This window comes from Triturus cristatus, chromosome 10 (genome assembly GCF_964204655.1).
Source record: "Triturus cristatus chromosome 10, aTriCri1.1, whole genome shotgun sequence".
Taxonomy (NCBI): domain Eukaryota; kingdom Metazoa; phylum Chordata; class Amphibia; order Caudata; family Salamandridae; genus Triturus; species Triturus cristatus.
Genome location: NC_140593.1, coordinates 103,714,911 through 103,738,676, shown reverse-complemented (window position 1 = coordinate 103,738,676; position 23,766 = coordinate 103,714,911). Strand labels below are relative to the sequence as shown.

The 23,766-nt window shown below is 46.2% G+C and overlaps 1 protein-coding gene across 7 annotated transcripts in view; it reads left to right on the top strand.

The window, feature by feature from the left end:
- SLC4A7 (solute carrier family 4 member 7) overlaps nt 1–23,766 on the top strand; it is a 470,313-nt gene that overhangs the window by 218,720 nt on the left and 227,827 nt on the right. For all 7 annotated transcript variants that reach the window (XM_085630550.1, XM_085630551.1, XM_085630545.1 and 4 more), the window contains one exon: nt 2,281–2,438. In XM_085630550.1, the coding sequence (XP_085486676.1) occupies nt 2,281–2,438 (158 nt within the window). The remainder of the gene's footprint in view (nt 1–2,280; nt 2,439–23,766) is intronic.

Genomic DNA, 23,766 nt, shown 5'->3' with positions numbered 1-23,766 from the left:
GATGGCCATATCCATGCCATATTTTCATGATCACTATATTTATCTAAATGTGGATATGCTAAAATTCTGGCATGAATCCTACTTTCAGGATCAACATTGGAGAACCCAGCTGTAGATCATGCTACATGGGCAGTAAGCATTACATATAGCCCTGAACCGTATACCTGATAGGTGCCTCTGCATAGTAAGTATATGACCTACTTTTAAGGAGTATAAACCATGGCCCAGCACACCCCAAACATGGTCTCTGGCCATGTGCAGTGGTCCTAGAAGGAGCAATCCATGTATGTGTACTTGGACTCACTAAATAACACACTCCCACTTTGTTTTATATAGTGTGTTCATGGTATGGAAAATATAGAATAAAATGATTCAGAATTGTGGTTAAGAACATTATTGTTTTGTACAGACCTTCATTTTCTCAGAAAATTAAAAGGAAAGCAGTTACAATTTTTCCCCCTAGTTCAGCTGCTTGATTTATAATCCCTTTCTGCTATTATCCCTATGGTACTGGACATGTTTTTTGTTACTAGACATTCGGATAGAAATTCCCATGCTGGCTCTCGGGAGCTTCTCTGCTGATTCCATGCACAATCGCTTAATATTTTCTTCCAAAGCAGATTATTAATGCACTTTCCTGAAGTGGACACTTAGCATACAGATAGGCAAATGTTGTAGAATGTTTGTGGTTTGTTACATCTGACACCTTCACACTAACATTTCAGCAAATAAGCACATATTCCTGCAGTTTAAATAAAGATTTTTCCATCTCCAAGGGCAACAGTCCTCTGTCCTCAGTAGGAGAAAAAAGGCATGCCCAGTGAATGTCTGAGATAATGTAGGGCAAATAAACTGAGTGGGCGTGAGAATGTCGTAAGTGCATGCATAAAAAGGGTGAATGAATTGTATTGCTCTAGGAGACACTGCTTGCCACACCAGTGAGCTGAAAATAACGATGCCGTTCTAAATATGGTGTTTTGTAGCCCTTGAGGAATCTGCGTTGTATTTATGCTGCAAGTCCCACAGTTGATTGTAAAATCACAAATGGATGGCGAATTTGTGAAGATGGCAAGCGGGCTTACTTTACCTTGGTCCGTGTTGTTAACAAAAGACTTTAAACCATTCTATTTTCTTGTATCTATATAAACCGACTTCCAACTGTAGATTAAGTGGAAAGAAGACATTTCTATCATCAGAATTTAGCACCATGTTGAATAGAAAATTCTATTACAGCAGTAACTGTCACTGATAACTTTCAGTACTCTTGCATATGCTTTATGTTGGAAAACTGTTGTTCATCGTGGTTGCCATTCTCTGACCTTCCTTGCGTGTGTTGTAGTGCTAGAGCACAGCGAGGAGAGGAACTTTGTTCCCTCATTAGAACACCCAACAATGAAAAGACCTTGGTCCCACAGGGGTAATATGCTTTGGACTAAGAGTTCACTACAAAATGTGATTTATCCCCTTTCTGTGGAGTGTTTTCTTAATATGGAGTTAATTCCAAAATTAAGCAATGCCAGGTACCCCAGGTTCTTGTCTAATCCTTTTGTCTTTGTTTTAAATTCTGTTATTTACAACCTTTATAATTTTGCTTGGCCTTTTTGTGTTCCCCCACCTCCTCGTTTCCTGTTCGGCAGGAATCAGACTCTTGGCAGTGTAGTTGTGGCACACTTGGTGTGGGACTCAGGAGGTCAGCTGTAAGTGTTTATGGTTAGCTGTACAACAAGTGTTAGCCGCTGGTGCTAGTCAACGTGTCTTACTGGTTCCGTAAACCTGTTTGTACTTTGATCAAATGTAAGTTGTTGTGGTGGTGTTGTGTATTCAACTTTAAACTTCATGGAATTATACGCATGCAGAACTGCACTGGTCCTTCAGTTTGTCGGTACCATTGTCTAGGATTCCTGTTAGTACAGTAATCTGTCAAATGTGCAATTTTTTTCTTCTCCTTAATTTAAAACTTAAGTAAGGCTCAGTGCTCCAGGTTCTGAAACATGCTGTATACTTGCATAAGATCTCCTGTATATGTATGCCCTAATGTTGACAGTTAATTTTCATATTGTACACCTGCATCACATTACTTCATTTTTATCACCAGTAGAAAAATATAAGTTTGACAGCTATCGGTATTATTGTTTGCAAGACCGTTTGCCATTTATTACCATTTGAATAAGTTGTTAGTTTTACAGTAAAGTATTTAGTTAAAAAATATTTTTAGAAAATGTGCCTGCGTGAGCAATGCAGCGCATAAACTGTCCGCTTTACTTTCTCACATTTGGTAAGGTTGACATGAACTTCATGAAGAAAATCCCTCCAGGTGCTGAGGCCTCTAATGTTCTGGTGGGAGAGGTGGAATCCTTGGAGAGGCCCATCATTGCTTTTGTACGATTGTCTCCTGCTGTTCTACTATCAGGGCTCACAGAGGTCCCCGTTCCTACGAGGTAAGAATTGGTTTGTTTACTGCTAGTACAAACACTTGTATACTTGCGCACACTTCACCAAACATTCACACAGACACTAACGTGCACACAGACGCTAACATTCCCCACTGCAATTATCTCTTTTAATTGAATTCCGTCTGTCTAAAGAGAAAGCGATAACATTTTTAATTGTACACTCCTTTCCTAATAGCAGGCGATTTTAAGGTTGCATTTGAACTGCTCAATAGGGAAGAGATGGTTGAAGTAAGAATCGGTGGGCGGTTTCCTCATTTTACCTTAAACCGGTTGGTCTCAATCAGTACTCCAAGTTAAAGCCATCACCATGGAGTTCGGACTTAGGGCAGTCAATGTTAGGACTAAATCTGATAAGCCTGGTGCAATACCTTTAATAGATTAAGTGACCCCAGCCGAATCGATTATATTTTGCTGGACCTGAGGCTCTGGCATAAGGTAATAGTTATGGCTGTAGGAGATAGTCGATAGTGATCGCTACTCCCTCTGCCTTACTATACCAGTGTGGGGGTGAACCATCTATACTGTCGAAGACTCAGCAGCTGGCTACCAAAGAGGTATACAAAAACAACAGTTGATGGACAGAATGCAGAACAATGTCATACATTCACCCCAGTACAGAGATCTGGGCCTAAATCCATGTTTTTGTTTTTTTTGCTCACCATGCCATTCCAGTTTGAACCCAGCCATATGCAAATCAGTTGTGACCCTGTGCCTCATGGCAGTAGTCCAGCCCGAACTGCCAAGCCAGGTCCTCCCGGGACTGTAACCAAGCATCCTAGGACCGGTTTCGGGGTTTCACCCCCTTCAGCCAGGATAGCTTAATTCCAGTGGTATGGCCAACAAATGATATGCGTAGTTTTAAGTGGCATAAAATAGCTACAGAATATGCACAAGGATCTGCTCGCCTGCACAGCTGAAGTTGCAGCATTAAAGTTTACTTCGGAAGGACGAATGGAAGTAACAAATGCTTATTGCCGCTTTTTCGAGCGCACAGGTTTTGCAGAATGACTCCTTTTTGGGATTTACATGCTGTGCATTATTCCGTGATCTAGTGTTTGGGTCCGGAATAGTTGTGTTTTTTTTCAATTCTTCTTATTTTTTTTAAAAAAATTATTGGGGCTTTGTCGACCACCATTTGGTGCAAGGTCCATCCCTTGTGACGTCCGACGGCACCCCGGAAGTTTCTGTGTGGTAGCCATCTTCAGATTCTTTTTTTGCAAAGGGAGACACTCTGAAAATTTGAACAAAATCTCTGAAAGAATCTCAGAATTCCAGTGAAAAAACTATCTATCATTGACACCGGAGAAAGACCTCCGGGTACCCTGTTTTCGAAGGGGGACCCCGATGGAGTAACTACTCAGATGGATCAACAGAGGGCGGTGTAGGGGCCATGGAAAATACCAGTTTTAAATTCTACCCAAAGTGCCACCACAAGTTTGCACAGCTCAATCCACACGACGTTTGTCACCTCTGCTTGCTGAGGGATCACAAGGATAAGGACTGCGAGGCCTGTGCGGTGTTTGTGTCGAAGAAACTCAAGTTACGCCAAAAGCAGAGTGAAGACCATTACGCTGCCATGCTCAAAAAACAACCTTCAATGAGGGACTTGGGCCTCTCAAGCGATGAGAGCAACCAGGGAGTACCTGCAGAATCGACTCTGGGGAGGGGGGTCAGACGTCCGTCATCGAAGGAGATGCCGAGAAGAGGCGTACCACGAAGAAAGCGACAGAGTAAGACGGACAAGGTAAGAAACCCTCAACAGTTTGAAACCAAGGGCCACGAAAAGAAGGTGCAAAAGGCAGCCCAGGCGTAGAAGAAAACGATGACCAAAAGAGTCAGCCGCGACAAAGATCCCCGCGGATCTCACCCCAGGGATTCCGACGTGGGAAGATCGTCAAAATCAACAAAGGCGAGCGCCGAACGAGGGGCCACGAAGGGAATGACCACATCCTCGGAGCCAGAAGTCACCACACTCAAGAAGAGGATCTCTCCGGCCTCAGACGCCGAAAGAGCCCTACAGGTGGAGAAAAAGAAAAGTCTTCTCAAAGCAAAAATGTTGGCACTTCAGCTAAAGAAGTTCGACAAAGCGCGGAAGGAATTCCGAATTCCCTCTTAATCCACTGGCGCCGCCAAAAGCACTGAAGAGGGAGATGTCCTCGCAGCTCTGGCAACCCCCGAACCGCACGAGGAAAACCGTGGAGAAAAAATACAAGCCTTCCACTAAGGACCCTAAGAGAAACCGTGCCGGACTCAATCATTGTCACCACCGCAAGAAGATGGGGCAATGCTCACTCCTCCACTGGTCCACCTCCAGAGAGAAAGGAAAAGAATGGACATGGTAGGGAGAAAGATGGAGCAGCAACACAATGGCGCATTCCAAACTCCAATGCTCTCCTCAACAGGTATGGCCACCAACAATGGGACGACATTGAGGAACTGAACAAGCTCCCAGAAGAAGTTAAAAAGAGGGCAAAATCCACCATACAGCAGGGAAAGAACATAGCTAACACCTTCCTAAAATCCGCACTAGACGCAGCCGATACAGCCAGCAGACAAATGTCAACAGGCACAACATTGAGAAGGCACGCCTGGCTCAGAATATCAGGCGTTTAAACAAGAGGTACAAACCTCAATCAACAGGCCCTTCACAGGAGACGCCCTGTTCGGAAGTTACGTTGATAAAACACTTCAACAAATTAAAAGGTCAATGAAACAGCCAGGGCTGTGGGAGCCCTACAACAGAGGGGCGCCTTCAAAAGAGGTTTTAACACCAGAAGACCAGCAGGTAGGGGGGTCTTCCCGGCAGGCCAACCACAATCTATAAGCGGTGGACAGCAATCAAAACCGCAGTCTGGATACCAATCCTGGAAACAGCAACCAAGACAGCCCTTTCAGGGCAGAGTAAGAGGCAGGGGACAAACCACCCTTGGGAGGAGGAGGAGGAGCAAACTCACTATAGACCGATTTTAAACGTGGTACGCCACAGCTATTGTTTAGAACTAACAAACCAACCCCCAACAAAAAAGGAGGTTCCAAGGAACAGAACTCTTACAATAAAGACAAGAAATAAAGGCACTCCTGCAAAAAACAAGCAATAGAGAAAGTACCAAGGAGGGAACACTTCAAAGGAAACTATTTACCTTACTTCTGGTACCAATGCAAGATCTCTCGAAGACCCATCTTCGACTTCAGATTCATAAACATATTCATTCACACAACACTTCAGGAGGAAATCCCGCAGCTGCAAAAGGGGTTTTTCATGGCAACAATAGGTCTAAAGGACACCGATCTGCACATTCTCTCTACCCCCCCCCCCCCCCCCCACCAGCTTTCAAGAAATGCCTCCGGTCCTTCCACAAGAACACTCACTACCGATTCAAGGTCCTCCCTTTCGGGATAAAATCAGCACCAAGAGTCCTGACAAAGTGCCTAGCAGCGGTGGCTCCATCCCTAAGAAGGAAAGGGATACACGTCTGTGCCTACCTAGACGACTAGCTGGTGAAATCAAATTAAAAACAAAGAGGTTACACACACGTCCACCAGGTGATCACAACACTGCAAAAATTGGGGTTTTCTATAAACCACAAGAAATCAACAAAGCCAGAACAAGAAAAACCTTCCTAGGAGCAAGAATAAACTCCAAGGTTGCACGGGCATACCTGACCCAAAGAATAACAAGCCATCAAACAAACTCCCCTTTACCAGAAGGGTCAGTCTCTGACAGTGAGGGAGGTCATGAAGCTCATGGGCATGATAGCATCATGCAGTCCCCTCATCACTCATGCACGCCTCCACATGCGCCCTCTGCAAGAGTGGCAATGCAGCAGTTGGTCACATACCACAGGGAGGATCTAGTGGTTGTAACAGGAAAGGTTCAAACTGAGATACAATGGTGGGCACCCAAGAACATAACACTAGGCAGGCCTTTGAAGATAACACCTCCGTCAGTGACCAACACAATGGATGCATCCCACAAGGGTTGGGGAGCACCTTCAGGAAACCTGAGTACTGGGGTCAATGGAACAATGCAGACTCTATAAAGCACATCATCTTCCTAGAGATGAGAACAGTTTTCTTGACAATATAGGCATTCCAAGCACACATGGGAAGGAAGACTGTATTAATCCAAATTGACAACACCACAACTGTTTTACCTCAACAAACTGGGAGGAACAAAATCATTCACCCTAAGCAAACTAGGTCAAGAAATATGGAAATGGGCCAATTCAAGGAAAATCGGCCTACAGACAATTCACCTGCCTGGGAAGGACCACACAGAAGCGGATCGACTCAGCAGACAGAACAGCAGTCCACACGAGTGGGAGATTAAGCAAACAACCCTGCAACAGGTCTTCAAACTCTGGGGAGTGCCAGATGTAGACCTATTTGCAACAATGGAGAACAAGAAATGCCAATCCTTCGCGTCCAGGTTTCTACACCACTTATCAAGAGGGAATGCCCAGTCACTAAACTGGTCATGGACATTTGCATATGCTTTTCCTCCAATTTCCCTACTACAAAGGGTTCTGGGGAAAGCCAAAGAACCAGGAACAAACCTAATACTTCTATCCCCTCAGTGGGCAAGACAAACCTGGTACTCAAGCCTACACTAACTGTCCAGGGGCAAATGATCAAGCTCAAGGCAGACAAGGTCCTCCTCACAATGCAAAGGGGGCAAATCTCTCGCCCAGAACCGGCGACGCTCAGCCTAGCAGCCTGACACCTGAATACATAGTCCAGACACTTAAATTTACAGCAAAGAGCAATGGAATACTAAAGGAAGCAAAAAAAACAGACCACAAGACCCTGCTACACAGTGAAATGGAAACTGTACACAATATGGTGCACAAAAAAACAATACCCTAAGCTCCATTTCAACACAGGAAACAGTACTCATTTATGACACACGAGCTTGACAGTAATCTCAACTACTCAAGCCCCAAGGTGCACCTGGCAGCAATTGTAGCCTACACCAGGGGAAATTCATGTAAAGGTTTCTTCACCGCACCAGTCATCGAATGATTCCTTGAAGAGTCCAAAAGGATTGCACCCCCAAGAAAGGCTCCAGCCCCTATGTGGAGTTTAAACACTGTCCTAACCTAAGTAATGACAGAACAATTCAAGCCAATGGACAAAGCAGAACTCCGATACGTCACTATAAAGACAGCCTTCTTAATAGCCATAACATCTCTGACAAGTAAGTGAACTACAAGCGTTGACTGTTGAAGAACCATACATGCAAATCCACAAGGACAAGGTTATCCTAAGGATAAACTCTCAATTCCTATCTAAGGTAGTTGGCAAATTCCACATGAACACATGCATACAGCTATCAGTCTTCAAAAACCCACAGATCAAATTAGAAGGAATCCTTCATATCCTGGACGCAAGAAGGCAATTCAAGTGCTATACCTCAGCAGAAAAAACTCTAAAACACACGACCAAAAGCCCACTCAACAAGGGGAAAAAGGAGCAACCCTGGCCTTCATGGCCAATGTGCCAATAGACACTGCATGTGCAGCTTCAACATGGACATCCCCACACACTGTCACCAAACAATACTGCGTGGATATTCAGTTGACTAAGGAAGCTCAAGTGGGACAAAGGGTACTTCAACACCTGTTCGCAAAGTCTTCCTCATCTTACAACAAATCACCCCAAGGAGGGGGAAAAAGCGAAATAATCTAATGCACAGCATGTGAATCCAGAAAAATATTCATGCTGCAAAACGAAATCATTACTTACCGGTAGGAGTATTTTTGCAGCTTGAAGAGTTTTCTGGATTCACTTGTGACACTTCCACCTCAAAGGAGGAATGCTAATGGGTGGGACAAAAGATAACAAACCAAAGAACAAACATCTAAAGACAACAGGATTTAAGACCTACACTAGAGAAAAAAGAATCTGAAGACGGCTACCACGCCCAGGAATTTCCGTGGCGCCGTCTAACATCACACAGGGGATGGACCTAGCACCATATGGTGGTTCACGATGCCCCAAGCAAAAAACAGACCATTCCGGACCCAAACAACTAGATGGCAGAATAACGTACCACATGTGAATCCAGAAAACTCTACAAGCTGCAAAACTACTGGTAAGTTACCATTTCGTTTTAATTTCACTGTGGCAACATGTAGGAAGCTGGCTCTGTGCACACTATACCTTTCTTTGGTACAGTATATACAGAGTCCAGTGGATCCCCCAAAGGCTTACAGAGGTAAAAGTATATAATGCCTTACTCTCTATTTGTGGTAGTGTGGGCGAGCAGTAATGCTTTATCAGAGGGTTGTGTTAAGCATTTACTGTACACACTTGTGCAAGAAATTATGTCACACACGCAAAGACCGAACTCAGACCAATTGTTTTCTATAAAAATATTTCTTTGTTGAATTTTATTTTTAGAACCAAGCAGGCTTTGGTGCAGGTAAGCAAAAAAGTACTTTTCAATAATAATACAGTTGAATGCAATTGAATGCAGTGGTCTTTGGTATAGGTAAGTCAAATGTTCAGAAACGGTTAGTTACTTTGCAGTTACTTTGTAATTACTTTATGATTACTTTTTAGATTCTTTTTTCTACTTCATGTGATGTCTAGATATCACACTGGGACATTTCCTAGATGAAAGAAACAGTTTTTCTCAAAACAGTTTCTTAGGTTCCCCTTCAAAACACCCTCCACAGTTCTTCAGAGCAAAACAGTCCATGCAATCGTTTTGCAGGTAAGTAAACAGTCTTGAGGGTTGAGTTTCTGGGGTTAGAACCAGGGCTCGGGGCCAAGGATGCACTCAAACACCCTCAGCGGCACTAGGGCGGCGGGTGCAGAGTGCTGAGGCCCAATGTTATCCAATGGGGGATATGGGGCCGGTTGGTGGCTGCTCACTTGCACGCCAAATGGATGTGGGAGCAAAGCTCCTAGGGTTTAGGTCAGGGCAAAGGGGGATCCGAGTTTGCAACTGGCTGCCCCTGTGGGTGCACCTTGTGTGCAGCATGCTGATTTGGCGTCGGGTGCCCTTTTTTTAATGGGAGTTGCTGGTTTTGGATTTTGGCTGCAGACTCAGTCCAGTAAGTCTTGAGGGAGGAACCAACATCTGGGCAGGTAAGTTGGAGGGCTCGGGGACATAGGTGCACCTCTGGTCCTCTTCTACAGGGCGCAGGGCAGCTGGATGCGGGGGTACCTTTTGAGGTCTGATTTCACCTTACCAGGTCACTTGCGGTTTGGGGGGGTCTCCTTGCAGAGGCTGCAGGTGACGTCAGGAGTTCTAGAGGGCTCAACCCATGATGGACTCCAACTCTGGAGTGCTGGGGGATCTCGCTGGGACCGATGGGCCACTCGGGCAGTAGGCGACGTGTGCAGTGGTGGTTCCAGGCATCAGGTTTCTTTGTCTTCAGCAGGTTAGGAGTCTTTTTTGGAGTTTCTATTGAACAGAGTTGCTGTTCACAGAAGATTCGGTCTTTGTTGAAGGCAGTCAATCCTCCCAGGGGTTCTAGAGGTCACTGGCTGCAGGACAAGGCGACTTTTGGCGCAAGATCTCTGGAAACTGCAGACGGGCCTGTAGGGCTGGGGCCAAGTCAGTTCTTCTCTGCAGTCTCCTCTGCTGTGCATCTTTCATACTTCGTAGGTTGTGGGAATCGGTCTAATTGGTTCAGGGCTGGCCCCTTAATACTATATTTAGGGGGTGTTTTAGGGGTCTTGAGGTCAGTAGCCAAAGGGCTACTGACCTGGGTGACTACACCCTTGGTGTGCTCACCCCACTTGGGGGAGAGGACACAATCCCTATTCCTCATTGGAAAGTGCCTGCCATCTGCTAGATGGCGGGCACTGAAGAGTAGGTTCCACCTCGCCTCCCCCACCTGAGGGGTAGGGTTGGCAGAGGTGAGCTGCTCTAATTTTTCCCGCCTGTCTTTCCGCCAGTGAGACGAAGAGGAACTGTTCCTAATGGGAGAGGCTGGGAGTTGTTACAAAGGCAGCAAGTCCTCTGAAGCTCCCCTGCCACAAAGGGCTCTTCCTGAAGTGGTGGAGGGGTGAACACCTCTGGCCAGGAAAGTCTTTGTTTCTGGGCCCAGGGAGCGAAGGTTCCAACCACAGGGGTTCAGAAACCTGTCTCTAGGTGGGGGCTATTGTTTACCAGTCAGTGAACCCACCAGAGGCTGGTCGTTTTTCAGGGGGCATCTCTAAGATGCATTCGGAGTGTATTATATAATCCCACACTGGCATCAGGGTGGGTTTATTATACTGAGACGTTTGCTACCAAACTTCCTAGATTCAGTACAGCCATTCAGAAACAGAGATAAGATTGTATGTCTGGTCTGGTGCTCCTAACTGCTTGCCCCACACCACCAGCGATCAGAACTTTTTGCTATCCCTAGCTTGGCATATGCCCTTAAGGGACTGCCACCTAACTTTGTCCTTATCCCTCTTTGCTTTCTGGAGTTCTAACCTATATGCTTTCCTAGCATTTCTAGACCCCTCTTGTTCCCTTAATTTGATTGTTTTCATTAATTGGGACGTGGAGTGCCTATAGGCCTTCTTATATCATGCTTGTCCACTCTTATTAGTAAGCCTGGAGTTCATCATGTGTTGTGTAGGAAGCTGGGCTTTGCAGCATGAAACTTACTGGATTCACTATGCTGTGCATTATTCCGCCATCTAGTCTTTGGGTCCGGATTTGTAGTATTATTTTTTTTTTTTCATTTTTTTTTTCCCGTGGCCCAGGTGGGCTTCGACATACCACCATTTGGTGTCCTTTGTAACGTCGACGCGCTTCCTCCGGAAGCTCCCACCTTTGGTCGCCATCTTCAGGTTCTTTTTTCTGCCGTTGGGTCTGGATCGTTGTCGGAGTTCCAGAGTTTTTGCAGATGAATCGACGGAAAATGGGGACATTCGCAAAAATCTAAGGTTATCATCGCACCCGACTACAGGCCAGGTAGCCGGGACTACTAAGGAGGAGAACATTTCTAGAGAACTCTATGTTCACACGAGAATGTGCACACAGGGGGCTCCCTGAGCGCAGGAATAGACAAAACCCCGTTCAAGTGTTGCACCAATTGCTACCACAAATACGCCCAGAAGGATCCGCATCCAGTCTGCAACCTCTGCCTGCCACTCGACCACAACAGCGATGACTGCAACGCGTGCTCTGCGTTCACACCCAAGACCCTCAGAGTAAGAGGCAGAGAAGGACGAACACACCATGCAAGGGCCACCTCCATCGCTCCGAGACTTGGAGGACGCTGAAGGACCAGAGGACTGCGCAGTCGTCTAAGTCCATAAGAAAACGTCGAAGAGGTAATGATGACCCCCCAAACTCTCGACTGACACTCGAAAGAGTGAGACAAAGTCCTCGAAGGGAACAGTGCCGTCTAAACTCTCGACGAAAGCAACTGCACTCAAGGACAAGGACAAAGAGCCCAGCGGATCCTTCGTAAAGGACTCCCAGAAGGCAAAGACCCAAGAAAAATCAAGGTCGTCGAAGGAAGCCCCCAAAAAGGAAGGGTCGACAACCGCGTTGACCACGTCGACTACCAAGAAGCGAGGCGCTCAAACCCTTGACGCCAAACAGGCTGCCGAGATGGAAAGGAAGAAAAGGAGGCTCGAGGCCAAAATGGCAAGCATCCTGCAGCGGAAGAAGGACTTCGATGACAAGATAAGTCAGTACACCATACCGCCGAAGCCGCGGCTGAGGTCGAGAGGAGCTTTTGAGGACCCTGAACCACCGTAAATGCCTGAACTGGTCAAAGAACAGGAAGAAGAGGCCCTGTATTACTTCGAGGGAGAAGGCGAGGAGGAACAGCTAACCTATCAGGACTCGATGTCCTCTGAGGCGCAAAACTTAGTGGCATGACCTCGATGACGAAATGCCGGAAGGAGTAGACCCATACCCTTCGAGGCCTTCACCACCAGGTGATATAGGGATCTATAATATGGTGGTCAAGAGTGCTGCACAGACATATGGGGTAAAATTGGAGGAGGAGAAACCCAAGGCTTGCTTTCTCCTGGAGACTCTTACCCACACAAACAAGAAGCCCATTCCTGCCCATGCTCCCTAGTGTGCTGGAACAGGGCAGAGAAGCTTCCAGGGAGCCAGCGATATGTAAATCTGTAACCCCAAGAACAGAGAAGTACAAACACTCTGCAAAGGACCCTGCATACATTCAAGGATCAGTACCAGCCGACTCAATCACTGCTACAGCTAGGAAGAGGGCCACTGTGCCCACAAATGCAGGACCACCTCCTGACAAAGAGTAGGAGGATGGACATCCTGGGGAGGAAGGTAGGACTGAGTGCAGCAATGCAAAAGCGCATCACCTATTCCAATGCCCTAATCAACAGACCTGCATACCGGCACTGAGAGGAAGTAGGGCAACTCCTGAAGCACCTACTGGAACAGTACCAACAGAGGGCAACCCACCTGGTAGAGGAGGGGAAAACATGGTGAACATATGTTTAAAGTCGGTCTTGGATGCAGTGGAGACGTTCAGCAGGCAGATGAGTGGGGTGAGCGAGAGAAGGCACGCATGGCTTAGGATTTTGGGCTTCAAGCCTGAGGTACAGAATAACATCCTGAACACACCCTTCAATGGAGAACAACTTTTTTGGACACCAGTTGACAAAGTCAACTCAAGAAGGACAATGAAACCGCTAGCTCCATGGGAGCACTGCAGTTCAGAGGAAGAGGAGGCAACCAACCAAGTACCTCACACCAAACCCTCCAACAAGGTTATCGGGGAAATGGCCAGGGACAGCAGCAACAGCAGAACTGGCAGTACGGGCCCAGTCCTTTCGAGGCCGCTCGAACAGACGAGGACAGGCACGGAGAGGAGAGCAACAACCCGCCTCCAAGTGACTTTGCCAAAAGGCAGACGCCCACCCAGATAACACCTAAAGGGGGGCATCCAAAGAGGAAGAAGATCCAAAAACAGTTTTCACAAGACAAGCAGTTCCCTGAACATGTAACACCAGTAGTAGGCAGAATAAGGAACTTCCTCCAGGAATGGAAGAAGGTCACAACGGACAAATGGATACTAAACCGCATACAATACGGATACTGTATAGAACTAATTAAACAAAACCAAGCACCAAGTCCCACTCGGCAAAATAAATTTCACTCTTGGTACTAGAGGCACAGGAAGTGCTCAACAACGAGGCAATAGAGATAGTATCGTACAAGGAAAGAAACAAGGGTGTTAATTCAAACTACTTCCTCGTACCAAAGGTAGACAAAACGGAGGCCTATCTTGGCCCTAGGGTACTTAAACAAGTTCATAAGGACACAAAGATTCAAAATGACGTCTCTGCAAGAAGTAATACCCCAGGTTCAGGAAGGAGATTACATGGCAACTATAGATTTAAAGGACACGTACTGACACATCCCCATCAATAAAGGACACAAACGCTTACTAAGATTTGTAATCAGCAAGACTCACTACCAGTTCACTGTGCTCTCATTCGGGCTCAATTCAGCGCCAAGGGTGTTTACAAAATGCCTAGCCGCAGCAGCAGCGCACCTAAGAAGGCAGGGAATACATGTATACCCCTACCTCGACAACTGACTCGTGAAAGCAAGCTCCTACAGCCAGTGCAAGCAAAACATCCAGCAGGGGATACAAACACTAATCCAAATGGGGTTTTCAATCCATTAGGGAAAGTAGTCAATAGAACCAGAACAGGTGAAAATATTTTTGGGGGCAGAGATCAACACCATACAAGCCAAGGTGTTTCCCAGCACAGAGGATTTTGGCACTAGAGAGGGAGACACGTCCGTACCACAAGGGGCAAGTTCTGACAGTGAGGACGGTGAGCAAACTAATGGGAATGATGGCGTCCTGCATACACCTGGTCCCAAATATTTGACTCCACATGAGACCATTCCAGGAATGGCTACAGCAGCAATGGTCGCAGGCAACAGGGAGTTGTGAAGATCTAGTGGTGGTCACACACACAGTGCATCAGGAAATGGCGTGGTGGAACAAAAAACCTATCACGAGGGAAACCCTTCACAAAACCAACTCCAACAGTGACCATCGCAACAGAAGCCTCCTGGATGGGGTGGGGCGTACACATTAACAAACTCATGGTGAGGGGGGTTATAGTCGCAGCAGGATGCGATCAACTACCTAGAACTGAAAACTGTTTCCCTAGCCTTAAAAGCTTTTCAGAAGGAGATGTACGGAAACAGGGTGTTGAGCCAGACGTACAACACAACCACCATGTTCTACATCAACAAACAAGGTTGAACACAATCAGTAGCACTATCAAGGCTAGCACAAGAGCTATGGACATGGGCCATTCCACTAAAAATAGACCTACTAGCAATACATCTCCCAGGGGAGAACAATGTTGAAGCAGACCGACTCACCAGGCAGACGTCAGCATCCCACGAATGGGAGATCAACCAACAAGAAATACGAAGTATTCCGGAAGTGGGAGACACCACAAATGGACCTATTTGCCACACACCAAAATGCCAACACTTCACATCCAGGCAACCAGACAAGGGAATGCGCTACAGATAAGTTGGTCAAAGACATTTGCATACGCATTTCCCCCGATACCACTGATACACAGGGTAATCATCAAATGCAGGATCAGCACCATGTCGCTAATACGAATAGCACCTCAGTGGGCCAGACAGTCCTGGTTCTCACAAATGGTGGAAATGGCGCAAGCACCAGCACACAGATACCCATGTAGAAGGGACCTGTTAACAATGCAGAATGGAAGGGTGCTACACTCAGAGCCAGTGAGCCTCAGCCCAGCTGCATGGCTCCTGAAGACCTAGAATTTGCACACCTCAAACTACCGGCAAGCACAATGGCAGTGCTCAGGGAGGCAAGAAGACCTACCACAATGAAGTGCTACGTAGCAAAGTGGAAAAGATTATCCGAATGGTGCATTAGGGAGAAACTGCTAAGGAGAGTCACAAGGGAATCAACATTACTAAAATACTTAACGCATCTACTACAAAGTAAACTAAGCTACACATCCCTAAGGGTGCACTTAGTGGCGATAGTGGCTTACACAGGAGGAGAAACTGGGAAAAGTTTCTTCACCTCCCAAGTAGTAAAAAGATTTCTAGAAGGAGCAAAGATAATCACACCTCCAAACAGAATGACGGCGCCGACATGATACCTCAACGGGGTCTTAACTCAATTGATGAAGGCACGATTTGAGCCTGTTCACAAGGCTACACTGCACATACTCACGCTAAAGACCGCCTTCTTAGTGGCTATCACATCACTACGAAGAGTAAGTGAATAGCAAGTGCTAACACTTCAAGAGCCCTACCTGCAAATACACAATGATAGGATTGTAAGGAGTACAGACCCACACTTCATGCCAAAGGTGGTGTCACGGTTCCACATCAGACAATCCAAATACCTGTTTTTTTTTCCCCAAAACTAGCTACAAGCACAGAAAGGGCGCTACACACACTGAACGCCAGGAGGGCGGTAATGCACTATATAGAAAGGACAAGGGAGTGCAGAAAGACAAAGCAGTTCTTTGTTTCCTTTGCCAGCAGTTTTTTGGGACGACCATTTACCAAAAATACCATTGCGCAGTGTATTGCACAAACCATACATCTTTGCCACAAACGAGCAGGGCAACTGTTACAAGGAGCAGCTCATGCTCCATCAACAAGGAAGAAAGGAGCTGCAATTGCATTTCTAGCTAACACACCAATTCAAGACATTTGCCAAGTGGCTACATGGTCTTCAGTGCACACGTTCACTAAGCACTACGGTGTACATATCCAAATGACCAAGGAAGTGCAAGTGGGACAGAAGGTCTTACAACACGTATTTAGTAACCAAAGCTCATCTTCCACCCAGCCACCACAATAAGGACAAACCGCTACAAAGTCTATGCACAGCATAGTGAATCCAGAAAGATTCATGCTGCAAAACAGATAGTTTCTTACCTGTTAGTGTAGTTTTGCTGCTTGAAGACTTTCTTGATTGACTAGCGAACCCACCCTTCCCCGCCAGAAAGATGAGACAGGAGGAAAGGGATTAAAACTGGAGAAAGACTTTACAAGATTAAAGGAGAAACAAAAGTAACACAAGACAAGAAAAAAATTATCCGAAGATGGAGACCAAAGGTGGGAGCTTCCGGAGGAAGCGCGTCGATGTCACGAAGGACACCAAATGGTGGTATGTCAACGCCCACCTGAGCCACAGGGGAAAAAAAAGAACCTAAGCAAGAGAAGAAATGCTACAATTCCGGACCCAACCACTAGATGGCGGCATAATGCACAGCATAGTGAATCCAGAAAGTCTTCAAGCTGCAAAACTACACTGACTGGTAAACAATACGTTTGTTGCAGTACCCTGGGTCCCTGCCAATATGCTTCCCATGGCCTGTGGTCTGTCCCAAAACTGTACCTTGGTACCCCCAATTGGCACTTCTCTGGCCACATGTCCCTTGTAAAAGGTACCCTGGGTACCTAGGGCACTGTGACAAGAGAAGGCCTCTTAGGGCTGCAGCACATATTGTGCCACCCATAGAGGTCCTGTACATACATACATATGCACACGCGCGCTCGCAATCTCTCACGCTCGCTCGCAATCTCTCACGCTCGCTCGCAATCTCTCACGCTCGCTCGCAATCTCTCACGCTCGCTCGCAATCTCTCACGCTCGCTCGCAATCTCTCACGCTCGCTCGCAATCTCTCACGCTCGCTCGCAATCTCTCACGCTCGCTCGCAATCTCTCACGCTCGCTCGCAATCTCTCACGCTCGCTCGCAATCTCTCACGCTCGCTCGCAATCTCTCACGCTCGCTCGCAATCTCTCACGCTCGCTCGCAATCTCTCACGCTCGCTCGCAATCTCTCACGCTCGCTCGCAATCTCTCACGCTCGCTCGCTCTCTCGCTCGCTCGCTCGCTCGCTCGCTCGCTCGCTCGCTCTCTCGCTCTCTCTCGCTCTCTCTCGCTCTCTCTCGCTCTCTCTCGCTCTCTCTCGCTCTCTCTCGCTCTCTCTCGCTCTCTCTCGCTCTCTCTCGCTCTCTCTCTCGCTCTCTCTCGCTCTCTCTCTCGCTCTCTCTCTCGCTCTCTCTCGCTCTCTCTCTCGCTCTCTCTCGCTCTCTCTCGCTCTCTCTCGCTCTCTCTCGCTCTGTCTCGCTCTGTCTCGCTCTCTCTCGCTCTCTCTCGCGCCCACAATCTGTGTCCAGGCTGAGTGCTTTGGTGCAGAACAAAGTGATGAGTCGGCATGGCACACACCGCTGTGTGCCATGCCTACAACCCACTGCCTATGGCATTGGTCTCACACCTTTAGTTGGGTGCACTATGCCACTGGTGCGTGAGCCCTGTACCCCTACAGTGTCCAGACCACTTCTTCGGCATTATAAGTGCAGTAAAGCGTATATGGCCTGGGAGTTTGTCATTCCGAACTCCACCACACCATAATGGCTTTACTGAAATCTGGGTAGTTTGGTATCAAACGTCTCTGCACATTAAACCGAAACTGATGCCAGTGTGGGATGTAATGAACAATGCACTCAGGGCATCTTAGAGACGCCCCCCTGAAAAACTACCTAACTCAAGTGTCCTGGCTGCTCGCCAGTTGCCACCCCCAGACATGTATCTGGACCCCTGGGTCGAGAGCCTCCCGCTCTCAGGTTCTGGGGAAAAAAGCACAACTGGGGCAGAGGTGCCAAGCCTCCTCCTCCAGGATGGGCAGGGTCCACGAAGGGGAAGCTTCAACAGCTTGCCGCTTTTGTGAGCTTCCCCAGGCCACTTGCTGCTTTGAGCAACTGGTTCCCACCGGTTCTGACCCCCACTTTGTGCGGGAGAATCAGCGGGAAAATCAAGATAAGAGGAGAGGCGTGCCCACCTTTGCCAGCCCCACCCCTCAGGTGGGGGAGGCAAGGTGAAGCACAACTCAGTTCCTACCATCTTGAAGATGGGAGAGACCCAGACAACCAGATTGAGGCTTATGCCCCCTCCCACTGAAGGCTGGCATAATAGGGGGTGTACCCACTCACTGGTCCCAACCTGTAATCTACCTGAAACGCCCCTAAATCTAGTATTTATAGCAACCCCGACCAGAAGAAACCAGTGCTGCAGGAAGAAGAAAACACCAACTGACTTGGTCCCAAACCTACCGGCCTGTCCCGACCTCTACGTGCTCCAGTGGTATACAGGTCTCCTGCAGCCAGCAGCCCCCCAGAACCCAGAGGACCTGCCCTGCATTCACTGAAAAGACTTGATCTCCCGTGAGCACCGGATTTGCCGGAAGGCCGAATCCGCGAGTCTGCATCACTCTGCACCCGACGCTAACTGTCTGAGTGGCCCAACACCACGAGGAGGTCTCCCTGTCGATCCTGTCCTGGAATCTGGTGATCCCTGACCTACCTCAAGTGTCCCGACTCTGCCTGCAGCCCCTTTCCGGAGGATCACTGCGACCGAAGCCGGTAAGAAAAACCACACTCCAAAAGACACCCCTCCACCCGATGCCCCACGTCCTTGGGTGGCACAACCGACGGTGTCCCGACATCCCACGACATCCCAACTTACCTCTCCAACCAGTGGTCGCCTCCAGAAGATCTTCTTCCCCGAGCCTGCAGTGTTTGTTGCAACTGGAGAATCCCCATTGAAAACAGGGCACCCGACGCCAAAACAGCACCCTGCCCCCAGCCGCCCCTGTGGGTGCACTTTGGGTTGCTAACTTGCACCCCCCTTGCCCTGTGCTTAATTCCAGGAGCTTTGCTCCCACAACCTTGTGGCCTGCTCGTGAGTAGCTACCAACTGGAGGCCCAGTATCCCCAATTGGGCCTCAGCAACTGGCTGCTCTAGTGTGGCTGAGTGCTCTTGAAGTGCATCCTTAACCCTGGGGGAACCCTTGCTCTAACCCAGAATCTCAACTTACTTACCTGTAAAACTATAACCCTATTTTTCTCTATAGGATTGCATCGACTGTTTTCTTCTGAAAAACCTCCCAGTATTGAGGGTGATTTCTATGGAAACCAAAGAAACTGTGTGTTGATACACTGTTTTACTCCCCTTTTATCCAGTAAATGTCCCAGTATGATATCTAGGCATATCATACTAGTAGAAAAAGTAATCTGAGTGTAACTTAGAGTATTGAAAAAGTAATTGCAAAGTAACTAAAATAATTTCAACGGTTTCTGAAGATATGACCTACCTGTAACTGTATTCAACTGTATTACATGAGAAAAGTATTATTTTCCTTACCTGCACTGTCTGTCTTGGTTCCAAAAATAAAATACAACAAAAATACTTTTATACAAAACAATTGGTCAGAGTTCAGTCTTTGAGTATGTGAAATCATTTCTTGCTTGACTGTGTACAATAAATGCTTAACACTATCCTCTGATAAAGCTCGCCCACACTATCACAAATGGAGAGTAAGATATAATCTACTTTAACCTCAGTATGCCTTTGGGATCCACTGGACTCTGTGCACACTATACCTTACTTTGGTATAGTATATACAGAGCCAGCTTCCTACAATAAGGCCCAGCCCTGTAATTACAGGACAATACATTTAATGGATTTGATCCAGAAAGTTTTTAGCAGGGCACTCTTGCATAAGATATAGGCTTGGGTTAAAGAAAACTAAGGCCTAACCTATACCAAGCTAGCTTTAGACAGAGGAAACCGGGAATGTCAACCAGGTGTTCCGCTTTCTTTTACTTTGTTGGAAAACAGTGCCCATTGCAAAGGGCAGTCCGTATTTCACCTTTAAGATCTCAAGACTGCATTTCTAGTTTCTAGTCAAACTGTGGCAAACTCTTAATGGCATAGGTATGCCACAGGAAATTGTAACGCTGGTGATCCTCCTGCATGAGGAAATGTTTGCTAGGGTACGGTGTGGCTCCCTAGCGCAACTTACTGACCAATCCCTGTTAAGAGGTGTGTGCCAGTGTTGTGTATTGGCACCAAAGCCTTTCTCTCCATTTATTAATAATGTCATGCAACTTAACAATGAACCCGACTGATGCTCTCATGTTAGGGGGGAAGCAACTCTCCTCTTTGCGGACCACAAAGTTGGTGTCTAAAACGGTGGGAGTGCTACAGCGGCTTCTTAATTGCTTTAAATACGTTTGTGATGCCAAAGGTTTAGCAATAAATATAAGCAAAACCAAGTTCATGCTTCTAAATCCCCCACATATCTCCCCCGCCCCCCCCCCTTCCCCAGGTCATGGTCCTGAATTCCCTCCCCCCTCTTCCCCAAACCTCCATACGTTATGGCCCTCTCTTGGGGAATGCAGCTTGAGAGAGTTAATGACTTTGAATATCTAGGCCTAAAATTGTAGGATTTCTTGTCATGGAAACCCCATATATCAAAGATGATTCTGCAACATGAGCAGTTAATTGGGGTTTTGGGAAAAGAACTTTGTTCATCTTTCATTAAGCCGGTTGCTCCGGCCTTGCATGTGTATGATGCCAAAGTGGTGAGTTCTGTGTTGTATGGGTCAGAACTATGGGGTCTGGAGCAATTAGATGAGCTTATTCGCTCAAAACATTTCTTAGGAGCTTAGGAATCCTGCTCCAGAGTACCACCCTGCAACCCCTTATGCTGGACATCGGTAGAAATTCCATCACCACCAAAGCTAACCTGCTCCCTTGTTCTGGTTAAGGGTAAAGTCGACCCCCGAATTATTGCTGGACACCCTCGCTTTAGATAATGTAAGCTGCATGGATACTTCCAACAAAATTAGCTGGCTAAGAGGTGTTAAGAACTTGTTTACGGCCATCTGGTTGAGTATATCTGGGAAGTCAACGACCCCTCCCTGCTCTCCCGGAAAAGCAAAGTAAAGGAACTTTACTGGGAGTAGGTAATAAAGGGCGAATGCCACAGAGGGGCATGGAGGAAGCACACTTTTGATTTTATAGCCCACAAACTGAATCGTTCCCTGGAGGGCTACTTAGACTTCATAGAACTCCCAAGGGACAGGAAGTTATGTCTCCAGTTTAGGTTTGGCGCCCTGCATGACTTCACCGGAAAATGGAATAGCGGCCCAGTACCTATACGAAGTTGCCCAGGATGAAATATTTACCAAGAAAAGTTAGCCAATGTAATGGTTGCTTGTCCACTATATGCGATGATGAGAAAATACTGGCTGAGCCCAATTTGCGAACAGTTGGGAACTAATAACTATAGGGATGCGTTGAGAAATTTGTAGTCTGATGCCAGGCCCCTGTTTGCATGTGCGTTGGCCAAGGTTTTGGGCAAAATGTGGGGTATTGGGAGTAGGGCCCAGAGGGTGAATAACATTGACCCTACATAATGGTTTTTATAGGCCATGCGACCCCTAATATTTGAGCAGTGGTGGTCCATATGGAAAAATTTAATGTATTTTGAAGCAAGTATTTTGCTGTTTCACTGTACATTTTATTTATGGCCAGTTTATGTAACACCATTGGGCAATTTTGAGGAATGGTGGTTTATATGGATAAAATGTAATATATTAATTTGCAAGTGTTTATTGTTCCACTTCACATTTTACTTACGGTCATTTTTATAGAACACCGTGGCCAGTTTTTATTGGTTTTATTAGAGTTGTGATCAATTCATGTTTTTATTGTATTACAAGAGATACACATCATTATTTGTATGTTTGTAGTGCATCTTTTATGACCAGATGTCAAAATAAAGTAATGCATGCAATTGTTCACTGTTCCAGTGCAATGAAAAACGTTGCTCGTTTTCATTAATTCTTAATACTAACCGTATTTGTCGCATCCCCATAATCTCTATCAAAGTAGGATAGTGAACAAATATGTTGAGGTTTTTCCGAGTATATACATTATGGCAATGCACAACTTTTGTCCCTTATACTATAGGTAAATATGTTTTTACTTAAGGGGCTTAGTCCGTCTATATATACACAAGATTTCTTTTTACTTTGGTTATAATTGAAATGGTTAAGAATGAAGCTAAAGAACCTTCAATTCCATGAGCTTCCGCCAAAAATGGAATGCCTTCCGGTTTTACATTAATAGTGCACAGTGTTGTCTGCAGATAAATCACTCTCCAAGGCCGTAAATCCAAACAATAGGGTGTGGCGGTGATGGTTAAGGACAGTCAAAATGAATCAGTCTGTAGGTAGCCCAAAAGCAGGGCAAACCCACAAATGTTTGCATGTAAAATTCGGGTCCGTAGGTAGCTGTGGGCACCCAACTTTAAAGGCCGTTGTCATTTGGAACAGCATTCGCGCATTAAGTTTATCGTTGTGTTGCAAAAGAACCCTAACTAGCTACCAATCATTTTCTACTTTTATTCTTAAACTTTTGTCCTTATTATTCTCTATGAATTCGGGCACAGAGAGGCCCTGAAAGAGCAGCATCATGATGCTTTTACAACAAGATATCCTGTCTAGCTTGAAGATTGGATCCCTCCTCTTTGACACTTGGTGTAACCACTTCAGTATCCTAATTTCCTACATTACATTTTTGAACTCTTCTGGGGAGTCTGTAGCCATGAAATGTCATGATGGAGTGTTGATTGAGCTGGGGCTTAATATAGCAAAATATTTCCTCTCCAGGAAAAAAAATAAAATCGGGGCCTGAAAGACTCCTCAAGTCGCATACTTCACTACCATTATTACCTTTTGTTTTTGTCAGTTATTTTTAGAACGCTATGGGAACTTTTTGAGCAAACGCTGAAGAGCATTCTTGTCCTGCCGAGCAGAAAATCATCTCAATGCCCATATACTGCAAGTGTTGCTTGCCTTTTTTTTTTTTTTTTTTAATGCATCCTTGTCCAAAGCCTGTACATTTAGACCTACAGTGGTAACCACTTCAAAAGCATAGTCTGATTCATTTTATCCAAAACTTATTTTAAATGAACGGAATCCATAATCGGTGGCTCTTTTTTTTTTTTTTTTTGGTTCTTGTTGTCACCAATGCCTACTTTATGTTCTGTAAAATATTTCTTAATTCTGATGCCTCGGGCATCATCTTGTTTGAGAGTAGCCTTCCTGAGAGAATACCAAGAGAAACCAAAAGGAAAGCTTGATGCACTTACTTGAAATGGCTATATTATCTTCCCTAAAGAAGGGTGTTTTTTGTCCGCTGACCAACAAGTAGGTGGGAAGGAGAGGCTGTACTCTTTAAAGGATACAGTGCTTATGATTACTTCAAAAGCATTTGATTAGATGGGGTCCAGAGGCTTTATGTGCAAGTTGCATAAATAGGGCATCCAAGCTTTCTATTCTCCATGCAACGAAGTCTCCAGTATTTGAGCAGAAGTAACTGTAGCAAGTCTTTCATGCCCGCTCCCCCAGTATTTGCAGCTACATATTATGGTATTGAAGCATTGGTCTCTAGTGCAATCCTCTTCTAACATCA